Genomic DNA, 21,645 nt, shown 5'->3' with positions numbered 1-21,645 from the left:
GCCTTGCACTCTAGAGCTGTGGTTTCAAAACGCTCTGGGAGGCAGGAGGCTGGACTGTGTCTTTCCACAGACTTTGCAGTGCGTGTGAGATCTGCACACAGAACCCACCAGCCACCCTCATCCTATTAAGCAGAGGGGTTTCACATTCCGCTGCAGTGGGAATGTGAAGAGAAGTGCAGACAATGCATTTGTCATGGTGCTTGCATGATGGGAACAAGCTTCTGGGGAGTGGCTACAGCTTCATGGCTTTCAGGCCAAATGCCTCACATCTGCAAACAAAAACAGATTTCAGATGGCTGGCTGGGCTGGGCTGCAGAGGCCACTTGCCAGGCTTCCGATGTTCAAATCCAACATGTGGGGCTGAATGTGGTGTTCTGAATGACGCTTTCTCTTTCAGCCCCCATGGTTGAAAAAGGCGTGGAACAGCACTTGCTGTTTTTCACTGGGGGCTCACTTGTGCTTTGCATGACTCTCTCTAATATACATAGTGCACTGCCCTTAAGTGCAGCGATACAGAGGCTCTCAAGTTCCAGAAGCTGCATCTCCAGAGCCCTTTTTCATATACAGTCATGCCTCATGTTACGTTTGCTTCAGGTTGCGCGTTTTCAGGTTGCGTCCCATGGCAACCCGGAAATACCAGAAAGGGTTACTTCCAGGTTTCACCGCTCGTGCATATGCGCAAAATGACGTCACGCGCATGCACAGAAGTGGCAAATCGCAACCCACACCTGTACGGACACAGGTTGCGTTCTTTCCAGGTTGCGAACCGGCCTCCGGAACGGATCGCGTTCGCAACCAGAGGTACCACTGTAAACAATTATTAGGAAGTGCAAAGTATCTGATAATACACCACTAGTCCTAGAATGGAATGCAAGGCCTTCTTCAGAGAAGGGCAATCCTAACAGCAACATAAATAATATGTCAGCATGCTGGACCAATGAAATCGGACAGCACAATGCTTCTCCCACCCCTCCCACCCCAACACAACAGACCAAACTGCCACAATGGGAACAGCAAACTGCTAGAGAAACTATTTCTAAAGTCAGGTCAAGGCTGCGGGAGGGAAAAAACTTCAAACTGCTAAAGGGTGAGTAAATGTGATTGTAAGGAAGGACTGCAGCCCAGCAGGCAATTCCATCTCTTCTGAGCTGACTCTCCCTCACCTTCCTCCCTCCTCACACTCCTCCTCCCCTTCAGTCCTCATCAGCTGTAGTCCAGCTCTGCTGCCCTGTTAGCAAGATGCCCAGCAAACCTACCAGCATTCAAGACTGTGCCCTTCTTTCCTTCCACAAGTCCTGCATACCAGGCACCAGTCCTGCAAACTCAGGGGTGTTTCCAGGCAGAAATGAGAAACAAATCAGCATGGTTCATCTGGGCCAAGATTAATTCTGGTCCTTTTGTCTCCAAGCCTCTAAAGTATGACAGTATTTAACAGTATTAGAAAAGAGAGAAGAAATACCCTTTTCTGTCATTGCTAAGCATATGAATAGGTTCAACATTACTGGAGACTGGAAGAAGAGCTATCCATATAAAAATGCCACCATATCTCCTTGAAGCAAGAGGAAGCAGCGTATTCCCTCATGCAGCCTCTCCCCAAGGTTGCAGGTTGCCCTAACTAGATTTAATCTCAGTTAAAATGAATAAGCATTAAATGTTTAGATGTTAGCCTTGCACAAGGGTAGAGGGGGGAAAGTCCCTAGGGGCCTAGAATTTCTCCTACTGGAAGGCGCTACAGAATGCAAACAGTATAACCCTGCTCCAAGAATTCAACCCAAGCCATCAATAGCTTCACCACTCTCCCATTCTTATTTCAGGCAAGTTTAGGTACACATGTGAACAACTGTGCTTGCCCTACAGTGGCCAGGGGCTCAACCTCCTGTCTGAAGCATCAACAACATGTCTGAGCTTTAGGCCTAAAGCAGTTGCCATCCTTGGAAATCCGTAACAGCCCCTCTGGAGGCCAGCATCCCACCACTGATCTATCCTGAGAAGGCTCAACAGACAGACTCTGCGCTACAGCCTAAGGAAGGGCTGTCACACTTGGCACCAACAAAGCCACTTGCTACCTAAAACTCAAGACTCGGTCGGAGGTGGGGGGGGGGGACAGGCCCTGCTGGTGTGAGGATGCCTGAGGCAGTGGTAGAAGCTTCGACAACTCATCTTCAAACGGCGGAGAGCCAGGGCTGGAGAAACCTGCAAAAATTGGCTAAGCCTGCAGTCCTGGTTTTTTTAAGTCGAACATCTTCAAAGTCTGCTATTCTCACTGTAGGGCACAGCAGCTGCCAGAGCAGGTTTGATCCTCTCAGCTTTTGGCAGCTCTCAACTTGAAATTCCAGCAAAAGAAATTTTTCAAGTTGCTATTATTGCCTGTCAGATTTATAAATATTGTGCACTATGTGTTGTGGCACGGCTCTCTGGGGACGCTGGCGCATGCCAAAAGCGTAACAGAATGAAAAAAACAGTTCCTTGTCTTCAAATAAATGCTAATTTCTTTAACTGTGCTCACACGATGCTTTTGGTGAACGGCTTCAGTAGTACAGAATATATATCAGAGGGGGTGGGGGCTGATTGTCTTTTCCTGCAGTATTCAGCTACTGATTTCATTAAGCTTGTTTAATTAGATTCCAGATGCTAATTTGCAAGTTGATACCAGAGGGTGCAGGACAGTTTGCCTTTGAATCATTTCTCTGTGATGTGATGGTCTTGAAGAACACCACTGCCCTTTAAAAGCTCTATCAAGATATTCTGACAATTAGCAAACAAAGGAGCTGCATTAATCTTGACAGAAAAAAATATTAATTTTCTACACATTTTAATGACCATGGCACCAAGATTTTTAAAGTTCTTTTCACTGCATGCGCATCAGCAGTTGACCAATTCAGCATTAACACATTGGAGAGGTACAGAGATTTACCAAATATTGTTCAGTCTTTTCACAGAGGAGCTGTCTTCGTGTAACCTGTTATGCTACTAAACCTTCAAGGAATTTGTGCTAGAGAACACCCATCTAAAAAGGGGCACTTCATTCTGGCCAAGATAGACCCTCCCTTCATAGTTAAAAATAGCACATACACAAACAGAATTCTAGTCTTTTTGCCATCCAAACCCACATGCACTTGGTAGTCCACGCTATCTATAGTAGTCAGAGCAGGATACAATTCTCTCCCTCCCATAAAACCAGATTAGCCAATAAAACATTTGTTTTTTCCAACTAGGGAGGGGAGTGGCTGGAAGATGAAGGAGAAGGAATGGGGCAAGCGTGGAGGGGATCCTCACTCCAATTCTTCCATATGAACCCCAAAATGTGGTTATAAGCTGTTTGAAAATGGAAACTTGCTTCTTTATTCTAGTCAGAGGACAGAGCAAGCTGCTCTGCCCAAAGCATTAATATAGTAATGATGATGATCTTTGGATGAAGAGTGGTATGGAAATTAATAAACCAGTAAAATCATAAACAAACAAGAAGAATGCCAAGGCAGTACAGTCAGGTGTGAAGACCCTGGGGCAAATGGGCCTGCCCCTCTTTTGTGATGCTTCTACACCTTGACAAACAAGTGACACCACAGGCACACAAAGTATTGGTCTTCTCCTTTCTCAACACATCCATTCCCAATCAAGAATAAAAGCTCAGAATTGCTGGGTTAGCTCTGGCCTGCTAATCTGAGCCTTGTGTACTCTGCGAGGGTGACACAGGAGCCTGGCCTATCTAGGAGATCTTCACTGTGACTTAAGGAGTGATATTAGCAGAATAGCAGCAGTTAAGATCCAACTCATTAACACAATCACCCATCAAGTAAAAATGTTGGGCTGAAGGTGATTGCTTTCCCAAGACAAGCTGTCAACTTCAACTGGGTGCTGAGTCACATTTTGCTCTTCTGTGAGGATAAATAGAACCTCCAACAGTGAACACCTCTGGCAAGGGACAGGTAGGGGCTCTTCCATTACTCTGCACTGGGCTTCCTTCAAAGGACTCAGAAAGCAAAGTACATTATTTTCAGAGACTCAAGAGGCAGCAGCAGCAGCTACCATGGCCAACCAAAATTAATGGATTCCTGTTTATGCTCAATTCAGCAGCCAGTTAAAAATGCCGCTTGATTGGGTACATGACAATTGCTTAAATCAGGCTGGCCTTTAAGCAACTAGAAACTTACTATTTCTGCTCCCCTTTTTAGCCATTCTGCTGTTTCAACACACAAATATGGTACTGAGGATTTCACCCTTGACAAGCTGGGAGTAGAAAACCACTAAGCCACAAAAAGTGACTTCAATGCCCGTCTCCACTTTAAAAAAAACCTCAAGGGCACAGAATGTGGCTTTGTGAAGAACATGCACAGACTAGAGACCCAATAATCACCCATAACTTCCACTTTTGCACTCATAGCTTAAAGAGTCAGGCACAAAATATCTGGAAGCACCAGCATTTGAGGAAACATCAGGTATGTGTTTAACACATCCTGAAGAATTCCTGCAATTACATCCACAAGGCACAGGTGTCAGACTTGCACGGATTTCTCCATAGGTGCACACATTTTAGTTTTGTGTCTAACTCAAGTTTTGTGCATATTTATTAGCACAGAAACAATACTTTGGATAATCCCCACAGAAGACAACAAAGTGACTCTTCAGACTGTTGTGGCATTGCTGTAACTGAAAACCAACCATTAAAGATCATTCAAAGGACCCCATCCGACAAATCACACTATGCTACTACCACAATTATACAAATAAACCGTGGGAGTACAGGAGGCGGAGAGAGTGTTTACCTCCATGTCAGGCTTGAATTTGTCTTCAAAAACTGCCATGGCTGCCAATGAACCTGAACCTGAAAAGAGCAAGGAGAAGACCATTATGGTTTTCAAATGACAGAACTGAAAAGGCGACAATGAGACAAGAACTTTACAAATACTGATTTACATTCCTATACTTTTGTTTTGCTACTTTAGAGCAGCACCTCTTGTTCCAGCTCAGTAACAAAGGGAGCCTTACTCTGAAGAAAGGCAAAGGGGAAAAGCAGGTTGATAACTCACAGCAAGCTCCCAACGGAAGCCGTTCCAGGGTTTAGTGGGAGCAAGTTCAGCTTTTATTTCTTGAACCCCAGCCCCCTTCCCAAATGCTTTTGAAAATATTCTCAATATCAAAAGTGAATAGTGGTGTGGCAGAGAGGGTGGTGGGTGGTTCTGCTGTTCAAGGCAAATAAAAAAATCCTACTGGGTATATGACCAAGCCTTTAGAAGCACCAGAAGCACCTCTCTAAATCCTGGAGTTGCTTTTTTTATTTATAGATTGGGGCAGCATTTCTAGAACAGCTAAGATATTTTCTAGAAATATATATACTGAGCCACGTATGACCAAGCCAGAAGCTTTGAGAAGAGGCAGACTAGGGCTTTAAAATCATTTGGATCAGCTGAAAGGAACAGATTATTTCAGTGAGTTGGTTTAGCACATGCACAGAAAGATATGAGGAATCCGGGTGGCCGTTCAGTCTCATCTACCCCAGTTCAATTGTGTTTTATTTTATTGTGTTTTGGATTGTTTCTAGTTTGCACTAAAAAACAGTAAGGCAGAGCAGACCAGAGTGGCAAACATGAATCACACACAAAGGTTTAAACACACACATTTGGTGATTTGAAGAGCTGTCCTACAAAAATACTAACAGAGGAACCCCCTTTCCGATGTCAGCTCCAGGCATTACAAGTCCACGCAAAGAGCGGCTATGAACTATTTGGCAATCTTAAATAAGCTTTGTTCAGAAGAGAATGTGAATCTTCCCTGCACAGACATCACCATCATGTTTCAGTGCAGCCCAGACAGTATTTCAGGATGCTCTGCTTTTGGAGACTGAATAAAGTTAGCGACAATTTTTTATGCCAATTAGGAGATTTTTTGGCATTTATTACTTTTTAACTTGTTTTGCATACCACTATCTGTTTAGCTGGGTCACCCAGAAAGCCATATTTTCCATTTAAAATGATTTGTGTACATCGCTTGACCACCTCAATGGTTTAGTAAAGAAAAAGGCAGCGATTAAAGAGTTTCAAATGAGGTGTCCTGCTGATTTTATCAAGTCTGCTGAATGTATAATGAAAAGGGAGAAGCTGACAGTGACATTGCTGAGAAAATACAGACTATCTTATCTGAACCATTTAAGGAGGTCCAATTATAGATCAAATTTAAAGGGTAGAGGCAGATTTACAGACACAAATCAATGAACATGGTAATTCCAGCGAATGTGACAAAGACTCCTCCTGTTATGGAATATTGCTGTGGTTGAGGATCATTACCTTTACAGTACCAAATACATCACATTTATAAACAGCGGGGTGCACAAAGCATCTTCTCATACTCCAGGCAACGGCTATTCGTCTTTGCCTCGGAGCCACGTACAGCTCCATTTTCAGAAAGGCAGGAATGGGAAACAAAAAGGAATTCTTTGCAAGTGACAAACAGGAGAGGAGAGCAACATGCACAAAATATGCCAGCTGCCAAAAATAGCAAACAAGAAGAACTGTGCTGAACCACAAGGAGGTCAAAGTGAAGTCCTGTAGGACTGCTCTGGATGCAGTTTGTGAGGCAAGCCTTACTGCCAAGCTCCCCACAACGGGAATAAGCAGAATCAGGTGGAATAAGAGGCAAGCAAGGTGTCTGGAAGAGCCTCACATTGGAGTTTTAACAGACAAGACAAGAGCTGTAATGTGGCAGAAGAAATATTTCACAACAATCTATTTTTTTATTTAATTTATATCTGGGCCTTCCTTCTGAAACAGCCTATTTTACGTTCACATGCTACCAACATTTTGGAAGGCAGGGGATGAGTAGGGTGTGAGCAGAGAACATACTGTAAAGATATATACACAGACACGAAGTTACCACCAGCCTGTTACATCTGTGGTAGGAGCAGGTTCTGATCCCCATCTTTGCAGCTGCAGCGCTCTCATTTTTGACTTTCAAAGAAGAGCCTTAATGGATTCAGAGACTGGATATTGCCGGGGGGGGGGGGCACATCCTATCTCTCACACCAAGCACTCGGTCAGCTCTCTCCCTGGAGCAGAGGAGGTGCTATGTCCAGGAACGATGTTCTCAACTAGGGGAGCCAGCCTCTTTCTGCACAGCTTCACCCAGGTTTCCCATTTCTTGATCATGCTGGTGTGTGGCCAAGACACAGAGCTGGCATTTTAAACGATGGCTATCATGGCATATAGCTTGCCAGAAACAACACAAAAGGGTTAATGAAGTGAGAGGCACTAAACCAGAACATTGGGTGACAAGCCTGGGTAACAGACCACCCTCACTTTCCCAAAGCACCACAAAATACTCAAGGCAGCTTCAGCAACTAGCTCATGCTCTTCAACGCCAGAAGCCCACAGTCAAGAGGCCTGCATCTGGGGACAGGAGCTGCACGGATGCCATGCGCCCCCCCCCCACAACACTGAAGAGAACTGCACAACGCTGGTCACAAGGCAGTCTGCGTCTGCGAGAGCATGCTCTTAAATGCCTGACGCTGCACCTGCCCCTAAACCAGCCTACAGCCATCTTACAACCTGCTGTGGGCCAGGCTCTTATTGAACCTGCTACAAGAAGGAACATGCCTCTTGTCGGGGCATTTCAATTGTGGAACATCCCCACAGAATTGCATAGGCACCGACAACATCATCTTTCACGGTGCCAGTTCAAAACTTTCCTGCTTGCTTGAGCTGCTTTGCATGTGTCGTCCCCCTATTATATTTTGCTGCCTTGTAAAGTTGTTTAGGCTGTATTTTCTACATGGGGCTTTTGTGGTTATATGGCCCACTTTTGGTCTTATTCTGCACATCATCTGGATATCTTAACTGATAAAGGGTGGTTTTAAAAATATTTTAAAATAAACTGAGTTTATTTTACACATAAGGGCACACAAGTTTCTCAGTGCTACCTGCATTTAAATTAAAAACAGCCTAGAAATAAGTTCTACACCAATCACAATAGTGATTTTTTTTATTAGACCCAGAAAGAATAACAAGGGAATCTTTTCTGTGAACTGCCCTGAGATCTCCGGATATATATATATATATATATATATATATATATATATATATATATATGCTTTCGTAGATTTTCACGGGTACAGGAATGCAGGTTTTGGTGTCCTCGGGTGTCTTCCCGTGTAAAAGTTGGGGTGTCTAGGCGACGTTTCGACGAGGTCTCACTCGTCATCTTCAATAATTAATAATAACAACAACTGAATGATGTTGTTTTTACAATTACATTAGAGTCACAGCACTCCTCTTCATACATCTGATGACCTAAAGATACTTCTTGTGTTTTAAAATGACCTTGCTGTCCCATATTTAACCGATATTGGACTTGTCCATTTGCACACTGCAGCTAGCAGCCTTTTGAACGCCAAACATTCAGCGAAGGGTGCTTTCTTTTACTAAATAGCCTTCTGCATCTTCCAGCACTCAAGAACCTGTTTGCTGCTGCCTCTGCCTGCCACACTGGCAAACAAATGCACTGTGAAGAGAGTAACATTTAGATTTCTCTAATCCATCAGTGTCAACAGTCCCTGACAGCGCACTTATTCACAAACGCTCATTGTTATTCAATTTGCTGTTCCTCCTAGGTAGATATCCAGTGCTCTCCACAGACCCATCGATCGGCATCATTTTTCACTCTGGTTCCTGGCTGAGAGGCCTGGTCTCTTGGTGGCATTGCCTGTGCGGCAGACAGACATTGCCAATGCATGAAGAGCTGATTTATGAATATGAAACAATACTGGTGCCAGGAGATCAGCCTTAGCCACAAGAGACCACCAGAATGCATCTTGCTGCTTCCCAAGTCTGAAGTACAGACTTCAAGCCCTTTAATTGTATGCATGCATTTCATTATATAGCCATGGCCAGAAGCTTTTCTAGACAAGCCAGCAATCAGACAATCTTGCATCGTTTGCTGAAATCCGCATTTGTCCTTTGTCAGCATAAACACTTTAATTTGATGTTTTCACTCCTGAGTAAGCACTGAGTATGTTTTAAACCCCTTCTAAGGAACGACACTGGTCTCTTATTTAGGCACAAAATGCTGGATTTCTATTCTTTGCCTGTTTTGAGCAACAATACAGAGGCCTTACGCGCGCGCACATGTAAAATATTGCTTAAAACAACAAGAGAAAGGTATGAGGAAATTAGCATTCAGTTTGTAGATACATGGAGGAATCATGGAATAGTAATACTGCTGCCTTGTGTGTGCCTAACATCTGATCCAATATGAGCAGGTCTGAGTATTTACTATTCTGCTGTGATAGCTAAGTCCTTCTGGCTTAAATATGTATTCTCTGCCACCAACCTAAAGTGTGGAGCTTGTCAAAATGTTGAGTTTAAAAATCATGCTAATATTTTGGCACATAAGAGATCAGTCAGCCTTCACAGGAGTACTAAAAACACAAACTGTGTTCATATTGCATCACATCTGCCCATCAAAAGGATGCGCTCCTTTCTTCCCAGAAGAGGCCAAAACTGGGTTGTGTCAATGAGAAGTCACTGCAAGACATTCATGTCTCTGCCAGATATCCATCCCAAGAACAGAGCTTGAGGGCATGAATTTTGATGTCTGGTTTTATGATCATTTCAAGATTGTAATCCCTAAGCCTTAGGTATGCTGCACACTGGAGCAAGAAATTCATTCTTCAGACTCTCAGTCTGCAGTATCACATTTAAAACATGGCCCCTACATTTGGACAAATTATTTAAACAGTAGACTGAAGTTGCCCATACTGTATGATATTTACCAGACCAGAGATCTGCACAATGTACCCTGTAATGAAGCACTTTCAGGTATGCAGTAGCCCAACCTTAAGCACGTTTACTTGGAAACAAGTGCTGTGGAGTTCAGTGTGGTTTGCTTTTAAACACGCTGGAATTGCAGCCTTCTTCTTCTTCTCTTTTTAGAGAAATAGCAGCGTGGTAGATAAAACAGACAGATTAATACTGTCAGGCTTCATAGGCTTAGAAGCCTATTCCCATTTAATGGCAGCAGTCCTTACCAGTCAGATTTCTTTCCCTGGGTTCAGTGAACAATATTCATAGGATAGCCATGCTCTACAGCTTCAAACAAAACAGAGTCAAAGGATTCCTGGTGCAAGGCAGACATGAATCCTGCCGTTCTGGGTCACTAATCATTCACTATACAAATGCAGCAAGGTAATTTATTGTTCAGCAGTTTAATAATTTATAAGTTTCAGGGCACATTTATAAATATTAATCCAATTTCATATTTTATGTTAATTCATATAAGGGTCTGAATAGAATATTACATCATAAATCCTATAATAGCATTCTTTCAAAAATAGATTTCATGCACAGAATAAATAATTTACTACTTTGTAGGGTACCATGGCACCATCTATTGGTGTAAGAAAGCTACACTCTGTTGTTCTAAGCATTTTGTACAACTCTGCTTCTCTATGCCCAGGACTCCAATTTCCCCTAAGACTGGCATGAAAGAACATCAAAATAAACCATACAGATGCAGTAATTTTTGAGTACACCTCTTCCATAATCTAACTGGGGCTACCTGTAATAGAGATGCTTCTGTGGTTTTGTGTGCACGCACACGCACACACATCATTTCTTCAAGTAATTTAAGAAAAATGTTGGACCCTAGTAAACACAGAGGTGGTGATGTTGTTTTTGTACATATAGGAAGGCAAAGCATTCAAGCAAAGTGAAATTGGGGTCAGAATGAACTGAATCTATGTGAACCAAACATCCATAGTAGCATTTGCCTATTAACTACTGCATCCATTTCAAGAGCAAAACATTAAATTAGAAGCTCTCGCACTTTCCACTGACAAGTGCTACACATCTGTATTTTCAGTCAGCTAACATTATTTTTGCTGCTGACAACCCCTATATAAGCTACAGGGCTGCTTTAAGAAATCTGAAATCATCCTTACAGTGTAATTTCTCTAGAGGTTCTGATGGCATTTCAGAAACTTTGTGTGTGTTTGCTTTAATGTTCTGATGAAGAACCACTGCCTTGGGATTCGATTTAGCAAAACATTTGCCATTCAGCACTGAAGCTACACTCTGAGAGTCTCTGGCAAATTTGCACAAGCTGTATTTCCCATCTCCCCACCCAGCCATTTACAATTTGCCAATGATTTAAAGTATTATTATTAGGCATCAAGAGATAGGATCAGGAAAAATATGAGATCCCTGTTTTACTTTCACTTTCTACAACACTAATGACATTTCAGAATCTCTCTCTCTCTCTCTCTCTCTCTCTCTCTCTCTCTCTCACACACACACACACACACACACACACACACGAGTAAAGATGAGGAAAGAAAAACTAATTACGACAGATTTCCACTAGTGGGCAGTGCAGTTACCTAAATTGTAACAGGGAAAGACTCACCCATTGTGACATAAGGCAATTTGTCAGTAGATCCATGAGGATAGATGCTGTAAAGATGGGCCCCAGTGACATCCACCCCACCCAGAACCAGGGCTGCACCAATGTAACCTTGATACCTGGAAGACATGAATGTGTTTAGCATAAGTGTGTGTGAACACCAGAAATGCATTCCAAAAAGTGCTGGAACCTGGGATATAAAAGCTAGGAGCCTAATGACATCCTAAACCTGCATTCCAGGCACTACAAGAATGCCTAGGGGCCTTTTCATTGGGAAAAGAAGATTGTGTGCCTGCGTGAGCCAGGGGATCTGCAAGCAGCGCAGCACCAAAAGAGCACAACCACAGCCAACTTGCAAAAGCAGGGGCAGGGCCAGCCATGCAGTTCTGTGCAGAGTTTTCTCTCTCTCCCCTCACCCTTCCTAGCAGAAACTATTTAAACCCATAAAAGGGAGCAGGAAAACAAGGGAGTTGCTTAAGAGTGTTGAAACGTCAAGACTCCTCTCATGAAACAGATGGGCTTCCCAGAGAGTAAAAAGCAGCTGCCCCAACACCTGCACTCCACCCCCCGCCCAGTTTATGCTGCACAAACAGAAGTTGAGCAAAGAGGAAACATGGTGGCCGTGCACCCGGCAGCCTTCACCACTGGTTTGATTCACAGGGACTTGAAGCTTTCCCAAAGAGAGAGTGGTGAGGAGGAAGTGCTGCCTGTCTGCCCACCTGTCAGCTGCGCATTGCCCAAAGTCTCTGGCTTGCAGGACAGAGAGTCCCAGCCAGAGAGATGTAGAACACATGGAGTTGGTGGGTGGAGGCAGGCTCAAAGAGCAGCATCTCTCTGGCCTTGCAGATTCAGCAGGCAGTATAAAAGGCTTTACTTTGCAGTAAAGGGCTGCTTCCTGCCTGCCTGCCTGCTCTGCTAGGCCACTGTATATGAGGCATCCCTCACACAAGCCAGCCACCCACACAGCAAAGGGGCACATCCTCTGCCTCTCCCTCCCTCTCTGCTGCAGTTTTTCTGCCCCCTCGGCAGGATGTGCCAGGGGCCCCAGCCAGCCTGCTCTGGAGGCTAGCAGGGTGAAAGCTTTGGACAGGAAGGGAATGGAAGCAAAGGGCAGGAGGAAGTAAGGCTGAACAGCTGGGGTGAGGGGGTAGTCCTCCCAACACCCTCCCCCCACACAGGGCACCAAGATGCCGCACAAAGCCTACATGCAACTGTGGTGTTGAGGAAGTGGCCATGCAATGAGGCACACTGCAGCTTCTGGTTTGTTCTCTCTCTCTCTCTCTTTGTGCAGTGAGGGGTCCTTTCCAATTCATCCCCTCCCCTGGCAGCCTTGGAAGAGACTGTGCTCTGGAGATCTTGTTTTTGCATAACCCTGCCTCCCTCCCACCAGTCCGCCCACCCACCCTCCTCTCTCCCACCCTGTGATGGGGGTCACGCTCTCTTTCCCACGGTCAGCAGCTCATTGCTGGCAAGTCCAAGCCTTTGTGCAGAAGGGTGCGGTGGCCCAGCAGCCACGGCTGGATGGGAGGTATTTAAACACTTGCATTTCGGGGTGGTAACAAAAATAGCAGTAAGAAAGAACCACAAGTAAGGCTGCTTTGGGCCCCGGGGAGAAATTCCTTTAGCTCATCGAAAAGTTCTCTGGGGAGCAAGCGGAAAGGGAACCCCGCTTCAGTCCCAGGACGCTGCCCTTGGCTCTCCTGCGCAGCCAGAGATCTTGGTCACAAATCACCTAGCTGGAAATCTCATTTTGGTTGCTAGGTGGCGCTACTGAGTCAAAAAAGAGATGGGAGACTGGTTAATTTTGAACGCTGATGACAAACAAAAATTTCCATTTTTAAATGCTGCCCCTGAAGGCTTCTGCTTGTGAAATTGTTTAAACACACACATATTTTAGAACATGCCACTCGACTGCTGAACTTTCCCAACTACATGTGTCTGTATACTGCTTAACTGAATGAAGAGAGAAAGGGGAGGAGGCAAAGAGTGGCAACAGCACTGCTCAGTTCAGTCCACAAGCCAGTTACCTGAAGAGCATCTGCTTGAGCATCCGGTTGGCTGTGACCACCCTTGGAAGCCGTCCAGTTGAGAGCGAGTGGAGTTCCATGTTAGAAGAGATCAGCTGAGTTGTCATTTCTGTGTCTGCAGCCGTTCCAGCACCGCAACAACTGCAAACATATTTATTTCATTTAGTAAACAAGCAGATTCTGAACAATTATCCAGAAGCCATGGCCACGCTTGGTTGGCAGCCGCCCCACACACCCCCGGAACACATTTCCCACTCTATAGGAATCAAGAGCTAACTAGGCAGTCTTAGTCCATTAAAGCAGCTGGTCATTTTCAGGAGAGGACAGAGAAATCCCTTTGTGAAACATCAACAATTAAATACCCATGCTTTTTCTTCCTACTTTTCCCTGGTTCCCTCCATTAGAAACAAATACTTTGCAACTTTCCACTTCCAGAAAATCTGTGGTCATGAGCAGGCCTAGAGAAACGCTAGTAATATATATACTTACTAAATGTTTGGAGATATATAGTGTATTTTTGAACAGTTCTTGTCAGCAACAACCATCCCTTCAGTGGCTCTTGTATCTGCTCCAAGTACTACCCCATCCTAGAGAAAGAAAGGGAGATGGCAATCCTATACCCACTTTCCTGGAAGCAAGTGTCACTAAGCTTAGTGGGACTTGCTTATGACATGCATAGGACGAACACTGAAAGAGCTGGTTTTACTGCAACAAGCATTGGGGCCTCACCTTAAACACCACCCCAGCAATGGTGGTGCCAGTCTTGCGGGCTGTGGGAAGACGCAGGCCCTTCTTGGTCCCCTCCGCTTCAAGGTGAGAATTCCTGTAACAGGAGGTAATCATGAAAACGAGGCACTGGTGCTAAAAATTAAAAAGTCTTCTCCATAAATAGTGCAAGGAGGTCCTGGCTACGCTAATTGCCAGAGGATGAGAAAGAAGTGAATGCAGCAAAAGGAACCAATGCAAGAACCAAGCCCACCAACACCCCACTCCTCCCGATTTAATGAAAGAAAGACAGCCGCGTCAGGAAAATAACAACCTACCCCCATCGCTCCCTGAATCTGGCCCCTTGACTAGTTCATTATAGGACACACCCACCCTGGACGTTTGTCATGCATTTAAAATTTTTATTCTTAGAAATTGAAGATTATAAGCAGATCCTGCTAGAATGAAATCAAACCTTACTTACCTTCTAAGTAAGCCTGCCCAAGGGCTGGATTACCTGTCGGCTACAACACTGGATCGCTTTTGCACGCTCCACCTGCCCTATTGGGGAGCAGGCAAGTGTGTTTTCCCTTGGTGGCGACAGTGCACACACAAGCAGTTTGGAGCCAAATCAACAACCCTCACGCTCCCCCCACCCCTGCAATTCTCTTCTACCCTCCCTCCCCCCCTATAATTGGGGGTGGGGGAACTAGCAACTGTTTGCTCCTATGGGAGGAGATACGATTTGGCAAACATGGGATTCATAGCACCGCAGTGTTGGAAGGGACCCCAAGGATCACCTAGTCCTAATCCAGCTCCCTGAAGGCAGGAATACACAGCCATCCCACGCAGGGATCAAACCTGCAACCTGGCAAATGTGGGATTGTCAGCGCCAGGCTCTAAGCCTGCCTTTCTCAACTGGTAGGTCCCCAGATGTTGTTGAACTACAACTCCCATCACTCCTAGCTAGCAAGGCCAGAGCTCAGGGATGTTGGGAGTTGTAGTCCAACAACAACTGGGGACCCACAGGTGGAGAACCGCTGCATGAGCTGCCCAGCATGATAAAAAGGTGGATTTGACATCTTTTTGCAGGGCCTGCAAGACGGAGCTGCTCCGCCTGGCCTTTGGTCGTGGTTCACTCTGACTCCCCATCCCCTTTCATAAGAACATGCATCGAAGTGGCCTCCCAATAAGTTCAGCACAAACAGTTGGGCCTTGTGAGCATTTAAGGTCCCCAACCCTAATCTGCGGGTTGCCATCTGTTTGGATTTTATTCTGATCTTGATCTGAGTTTAGGATGTATTTTAACTGATTGTCTGATTTTATGTTAATGTGTCATACATTTGATGTTAGCCGCTCTGAGCCCAGTTTTGGTGGGGGAGGGCAGGATATAAATTATTATTATTATTATTATTATTATTATTATTATTATTACTATTACTATTATTACTATTATTATCATCATCATCATTCCCGTCTCCCCGCCCTTCCCAAGCAAAGAACCTGAGCGCTATTTCCACCCTCCGTCAGCTGCCTAGATATTGAGGAGGAAATAAATCCACGTGTGGATAAGAAACTCTCAGATTCAAGCTTCCCAAGAGGTTGACAGTGACGAGGCGACAGCCCTTCCTTCTCTCTCCGAGATCAAGGCCAAGGTCCCCTTGGGGGTCTCGCTCAGCCACTTCCGAGGGGGGATCCTCCTCCTCCTCCTCCTCCTCCTCGCGCCCCCCGAAGAGGCCGCAGCATCCGCGGAGCCCGAGGCGGCGTTTGCGCTGAGGCGAATCCGAGGGCCGTGAAGGAAGCTCCGGGGGGGAAACCGCAGTAGCGCCGCCGCCGCGCGCCACACTTATTACCATTACTGCTGTTGTTGCGCTACGTATTACCGTGGCTGTTGCTGCTTCAGAAGAGGCCTTTCTCTCGCCAGGCCTCGGAGCCTCCTGAGTCACCGCCCGGCTCCCCTCCGGCGCCCGCGACGCCGCCGCCGCCCTCCTCCCGCCGCCAACCCCCAGGGGCCCTGCCGCCGCCTCCTTCTCCCCGCCCCCCCCGGGCCCGCCACTGACCGAGCGCAGTTGTGGAAGCTGAATCCCCCGGTAGCGCCGGCCGGCGAGGCCTGCAAGACGGAGAGCGACGCCATCTTGCTCGGGCTGCTTCGGTTTCCCCTCAGGCGGCGGCGGCGGAAGCGGAAGCGGCCTCGGAGGGAGGGAGGGAGGGAGGAGGCGGGGCTTCTGCTGCTGCTGCGTCACGCGCGGGGCCCCGCCCCTTTCCCGCCCAAAGCTGAGGGAGATGGAGGCGCCTCTGCGCTCGCCTTCCTTCCTCTCAGCGCTGAGGGAAAGGGCGTAAAAGTTCTCCTTCCTTTGTCACGTTTAAACCACACACCCCACCCAAATAAAAAGGTCTCTCTCTCTCTCTCTCATTTGAAACCCCGCGCGGGGCCTTCGATGGTCCTTCGTTCCGTTTTGTTTTCACTGATTGCTTAAAAGAGAAGCCAAGGTTTCCCCTTTTTTAAAAAGAAATATTTTTTTTTTATTAACAATTTCAACATAGCAAAATATCAAAACATGTCGTATTCATTATTCCCCCCCTTTCCTCCCCCGACTCCCCTCAGCTCCTCTCTGATTTCTCACCACATATTCTCTGCATACTGTAAAGTTGTACAATTCTATATATTATCTTACTATGTTAACAGCCGATAAATTTCTGTATGTTTATTCAAAACCTGCCAAAGAGTCCAATTCATTTTGTTGTATTTTAAGTAATTTGTAAAAACTTCCCGTTCTTCTTTGAAGGCGCAGTTGTCCTTGTCTCACAGCTTGTGTGTCAGTTTTGCCAGTTCTGCATAATCCATCAATTTCTCTTGCCGCTGTTCTTTTGTCGGGGTTTCCTCATTCTTCCATCCTTGTGCAGTCAAGACTCTTGCCGCTGTTGTAGCATACATAAATAAGTTCTTTATTTTCCTTGGCAGGTCTTGTCCTAAAATCCCAAAGAGGAGCCAAGGTTTCCATGGAGGCGAAGATGGCAGAAAAGGGAGGAAGGAAGCCGAGGGTCCGAAACATGGAAGGAAGCAAAGAGCAACCACACGAAACAGCTTCTTAGCTGCCCTCGGGGCTTAAAGCGAGAGTCGTATCCATTCCTCCCTCCCTCCGCTCCCACCGCAAAAGGGGGCGCGAAGCCCCTTGGCAGGGCCTTCTTAAGGATATCTGGTGGCCCCCTCCCCCGTTTCTCAGAGTTGTCGAGGCAGAGGCCCAGGCCAGGTAGATAATGTGCCCCCCCTTTTTTATCCTCGGCATAACTGAAGTCTTGTAAATAAGTATATAAATAATTTTCACAAAAGTTATGCTGACAAATAATTTTATTTCAAGGCTTGACCATTAGGTCCAGTTGTGGCCGACTCTGGGGTTGGGGCGCTCATCTTGCTTTACTGGCTGAGGGAGCCAGCATACAGCTTCCGGGTCATGTGGCCAGCAGGACTCAGCCGCTTCTGGCGAACCAGAGCAGTGCACGGAAACACCGTTTACCTTCCCGCCGGAGCGGTACCTATTTATCTACTTGCACTTTGACGTGCTTTTGAACTGCTAGGTTGGCAGGAGCAGGGACCGAGCAACGGGTGCTCACCCCGTCGTGGGGATTCGAACCGCCGACCTTCTGATCGGCAAGTCCTAGGCTCTGTGGTTTAACCCACAGCGCCACCCGCAACAGATGGTACCACACTTCTAAAAGATAAATGACACTGGTGACAACTGAGGGGGCTGGGGAGCAAACCTAGAACAGCATTGATTCAGGAAAGGAAATACACCCAGGTTCCAATACAATAGCAATTATCAGGATTACAGATACCACTCTGGTTTACATAATAAATGCAGGACTGGTTAATATAGGGTGCAGAGGCCTCCCTCCCGTGCCAAGGGGGAGGTCTAATGCCATTTGTTGCTGTAGGGTCATTTCCCCCAGTGAGTTAATTTCCGTCTTCAATCCAATTATAGGTGCTTTTAGCTGGGAAATATGGATGTAATTTGGGGACATAATAATGGGACTCTTGTGGACTCTTGTGGAGTTGAGCTCAGTTAGGCTTAGCAGGAGTGCTATGTAAGGAAGTCCTTAAGCAGTGTGTGTCACTGCGTGTTGTCCCACCCAGCGATTGGTATCATTGATCTCCCTTAATACTTTCTGGGCGTATGTAACAGGGACATGTTTTCATCCTTTCTTAAACTCACCAACCTCACCATTGGCTGCTACTGCCCATAGGCAGGGTGGCCATCCTTTGGCTATGGAGTCCAGTTGCTTTAACAGGTAGAGTCAGGAACTGGCGGGCAGCCGTCTTAGGTAATCAGCAAGCAGTGGTTGTATTTTCAAGAAGATTTATTATACACAGTAATTAAAGCTCAGAGCTGTTTTGTTTTTTTAAGCCCGTTGCCTTCGACTAGCTGAGAAAAAGACAAGTCTCTTTCTTCCTCTTCTGACTGACTGCCCCCCACATCCTGCTCGTCTTTACTGTGGGAAGTCATGTCCATTACAGGTTATTGCCAGTTTCCAAGGGTCTGGGTCAATACTCCTTAGGTTACCCCCTCCCCTGTCTTTTCACGCAAGTTACGCAAGTGCCAGGGGCAAAGGCCCATCCTAATTACACTCCTTGCACACATGGTTTGTGTCGTTTTGTTATTCCTTCTGCCTCTTCCCGTCTGTGCTCATTTCTTAGCCTGCGCCGTTGCTATAATTGAAGCCTGTTCAGCTGCACACATTCTCAGGAGCTACACGAGTGCAAAAGGTTTTTGCCACGATCAGCCCTAGAGACTTTTAAGTAATTAACTTTGGCACATTTGCAACTGCTCATCCGGTGCACCATCTGCTGAATTTCAGGTGCTGTTGGTGGTCCAGAAGCGAGAAGCTTTGATTCTTTAACCCAACTGGAATACAGGCAGAGAAAAAGATCCTCCAGAGATTTTGGGAAAGGGGCAACTTGTGATGAAGACAGTTGAGAATGATGTACTTTGCCAACTGTTTAATAGGTACAGGTCTTTATTTTTATTTTATTTTATCCCCCCCCCCTTTGCTTTGAGGAAAGTGACAAATTGTTGGAGGTAAAGGCAGTCTTAAAATGGGATCCAAGATTCTGACATAGATTGAATTAAGATTGCCAGAAGAAATATGAACAACCTCAGATATGCAGATGACACAACTTAGATGGCAGAAAGTGAGGAGGAATTAAAGAACCTCTTAATGAGGGTGAAAGAGGAGAGCGCAAAATATGGTCTGAAACTCAACACTAAAAAAAGTAAGATCATGGCCACTGGTCCCATCACCTCCTGGCAATTAGAAGAGGAAGAAATAGCAGCAGTGAGAGATTTTACTTTCTTGGGCTCCACCATCACTGCAGATGGTGACAGCAGTCACGGAATTAAAAGACGCCTGCTTCTTGGGAGAAAAGCAATGACAAACCTAGACAGCATCTTAAAAAGCAGAGACATCACCTTGCTGACAAAGGTCCGTATAGTTCAAGCTCTGGTTTTCCCAGTAGTGATGTATGGAAGTGAGAACTGGACCATAAAGAAGGCTGATCGCCGAAGAATTGATGCGTTTGAATTCTGGTGCTGGAGGAGACTCTTGGGAGTCCCATGAACTGCAAGAAGATCAAACCTATCCATTCTGAAGGAAATCAGCCCTGAGTGCTCACTGGAAGGACAGATCCTGAAGCTGAGACTCCAATACTTTGGCCACCTCATGAGAAGAGAAGACTCCCTGGAAAAGGGAAAGATGGAGGGCACAAGGAGAAGAGGACGACAGAGGACCAGATGGTTGGACAATGTTCTCGAAGCTATGAACATGAGTTTGACCAAACTGTGGGAAGCAGTGGGAGACAGGAGTGCCTGGCATGCTCTGGTCCATGGGTCCAGATGGTCATGGAAGGTCCCAGGTTCAGTCCCTGGCATACACAGGTAAGACTGGGAGAGACCCCAGTCTGAAATTCTGGAGGTGTTGCCATCAGTATGTAGGCAACAGTGAGTGAGATGCACAGAGCTTCCTATGTTCCTGTGGAGTACAAGAGGGGGGATCCTTTAGCTGTAAGAAAAATAAATTACAAAAAACGTCTAGGAGTAGCATCTGAAGATCAGGCACAGCCTTAGCCTTTTTGCATTGTGGTGTTAATAAATCTTTTAAAAATTAAAAATTGCAGCACTGCAGTTATTAGTTGTTGGAAAACATGCTTCCTATATCTTTTCATTCCTTCTTTTCTAGTTATTACACCTTTAATCAGGTCCAAATGTTTATAAAAGATCTGAGCCAAAAGAACTTATTATTCCCTGAAATAGGGAAGGAAACCTGTTTTTTTGGAACTATTTTAAATTGCTTTTATATATGGACTTATTTTTAAATGTTTGTTTTGCTTTTATACATGGAATTGATTTATATGTGGAACTGCTTTTACACTTTTCTTGTTTTATGGTTGTAATTGTTTTATAATGGTATGTCTTATTGTCTCCCCCCCACCCCAGATTTTTATTTTAGTAAACACAATCCATTAAAACAACAAATCACCGAACAACCATTAATAATAGAAACAATCAGATCTATCTTTCAAATGCCCTCTAATAAGATGCCTGTGGCGATCACACAGGGTCCCCGGACATTTAACAGTCTATTGATCCCTGCGCCCCCACTGTGCTCGCCTCCCCGCTGCCACCAACTCGTTACTCTCTGGTAAAACACTGAGTCCAGACAGTTGTTAAAAGTGAACCAAAAAAACCAAGTTCATTTTACAAACATTAACAAGTTTATGGTTTCTCAGATAATATTACTGTCAGTATCTTAACTTTAGTTTCTTTACTGGCCTATACCTTCCTAATACTCTCTGACTGATTATCTCAACTGTTTGACTGACTCCTCTTAACAAATTCTCTCACTCTCTTACACCAGACTAGCCCAACCCACAGACTTCTCTTCTCTGTCTCTCCTGACTCCAGACTGTCTTCTCAACAACTCTAACTCTCTAAAAAAATCCTCTGCGCTTAAACCTTATGCAGTCATACCTCTGGATAAATATGCTTCAGGATAAGTATTTTCGCGTTGCGCTCCGCAGCAACCCAGAAGTAACAGGTTTCACCACTCGCGTATGCGCAGAGGGTCAAAATGACATCGTGCACATGCGCAGAAGTGGCGAAACGCGAACAGCGCATGCGCAGTTGCAACTTACGTTCTGTTCAGGATGCAAACGGGGCTCCAGAACGGATCCAGTTCGCATCCCGAGGTACCACTGTACACAGTTAACTCTGCCCCCTGGGTTCCCATTGGTTAGTCATTTTACAATTAGTAAACCCTTTCCCTATGAACCCAGTATGATGTCACACACATAGGAGGGCAAACGCCACAATTATCTAAAGTTATAGATGTAGATGTATATTAAAGTAAACATTTCCTATGTATTAAAATCAATATAAAACAAAAACCGGCAACAGCAACATTTTGCTAAGGAATAGGGTAGGGGAATAGTACAATTGATTACGGTTACCTGTCATGGAACCTTCTGGTAAAG

The 21,645-nt window shown here is 45.4% G+C and overlaps 1 protein-coding gene across 1 annotated transcript in view; it reads right to left on the bottom strand.

Annotated features, from left to right (window-relative positions):
- Window positions 1–16,340, bottom strand: part of PSMB7 (proteasome 20S subunit beta 7) — a 30,918-nt gene extending 14,578 nt beyond the window's left edge. Inside the window, exons 1-6 of the mRNA XM_081896625.1 lie at window positions 16,181–16,340; window positions 14,145–14,238; window positions 13,905–14,002; window positions 13,416–13,556; window positions 11,392–11,507; window positions 4,764–4,822 (exon numbers count right to left, since the gene is read on the bottom strand). Coding sequence (XP_081752751.1) covers window positions 4,764–4,822; window positions 11,392–11,507; window positions 13,416–13,556; window positions 13,905–14,002; window positions 14,145–14,238; window positions 16,181–16,254 — 582 coding nt within the window. The 5' untranslated portion in view covers window positions 16,255–16,340. The remainder of the gene's footprint in view (window positions 1–4,763; window positions 4,823–11,391; window positions 11,508–13,415; window positions 13,557–13,904; window positions 14,003–14,144; window positions 14,239–16,180) is intronic.
- Between the last annotated feature and the right edge of the window lie 5,305 nt (window positions 16,341–21,645).

Source organism: Podarcis melisellensis, assembly GCF_964234715.1.
Source record: "Podarcis melisellensis genome assembly, chromosome: Z".
Lineage (NCBI taxonomy): Eukaryota > Metazoa > Chordata > Lepidosauria > Squamata > Lacertidae > Podarcis > Podarcis melisellensis.
The sequence above is the reverse complement of the archived record's forward strand: the minus strand, read 5'-3'. Positions and strand labels throughout refer to the sequence as shown.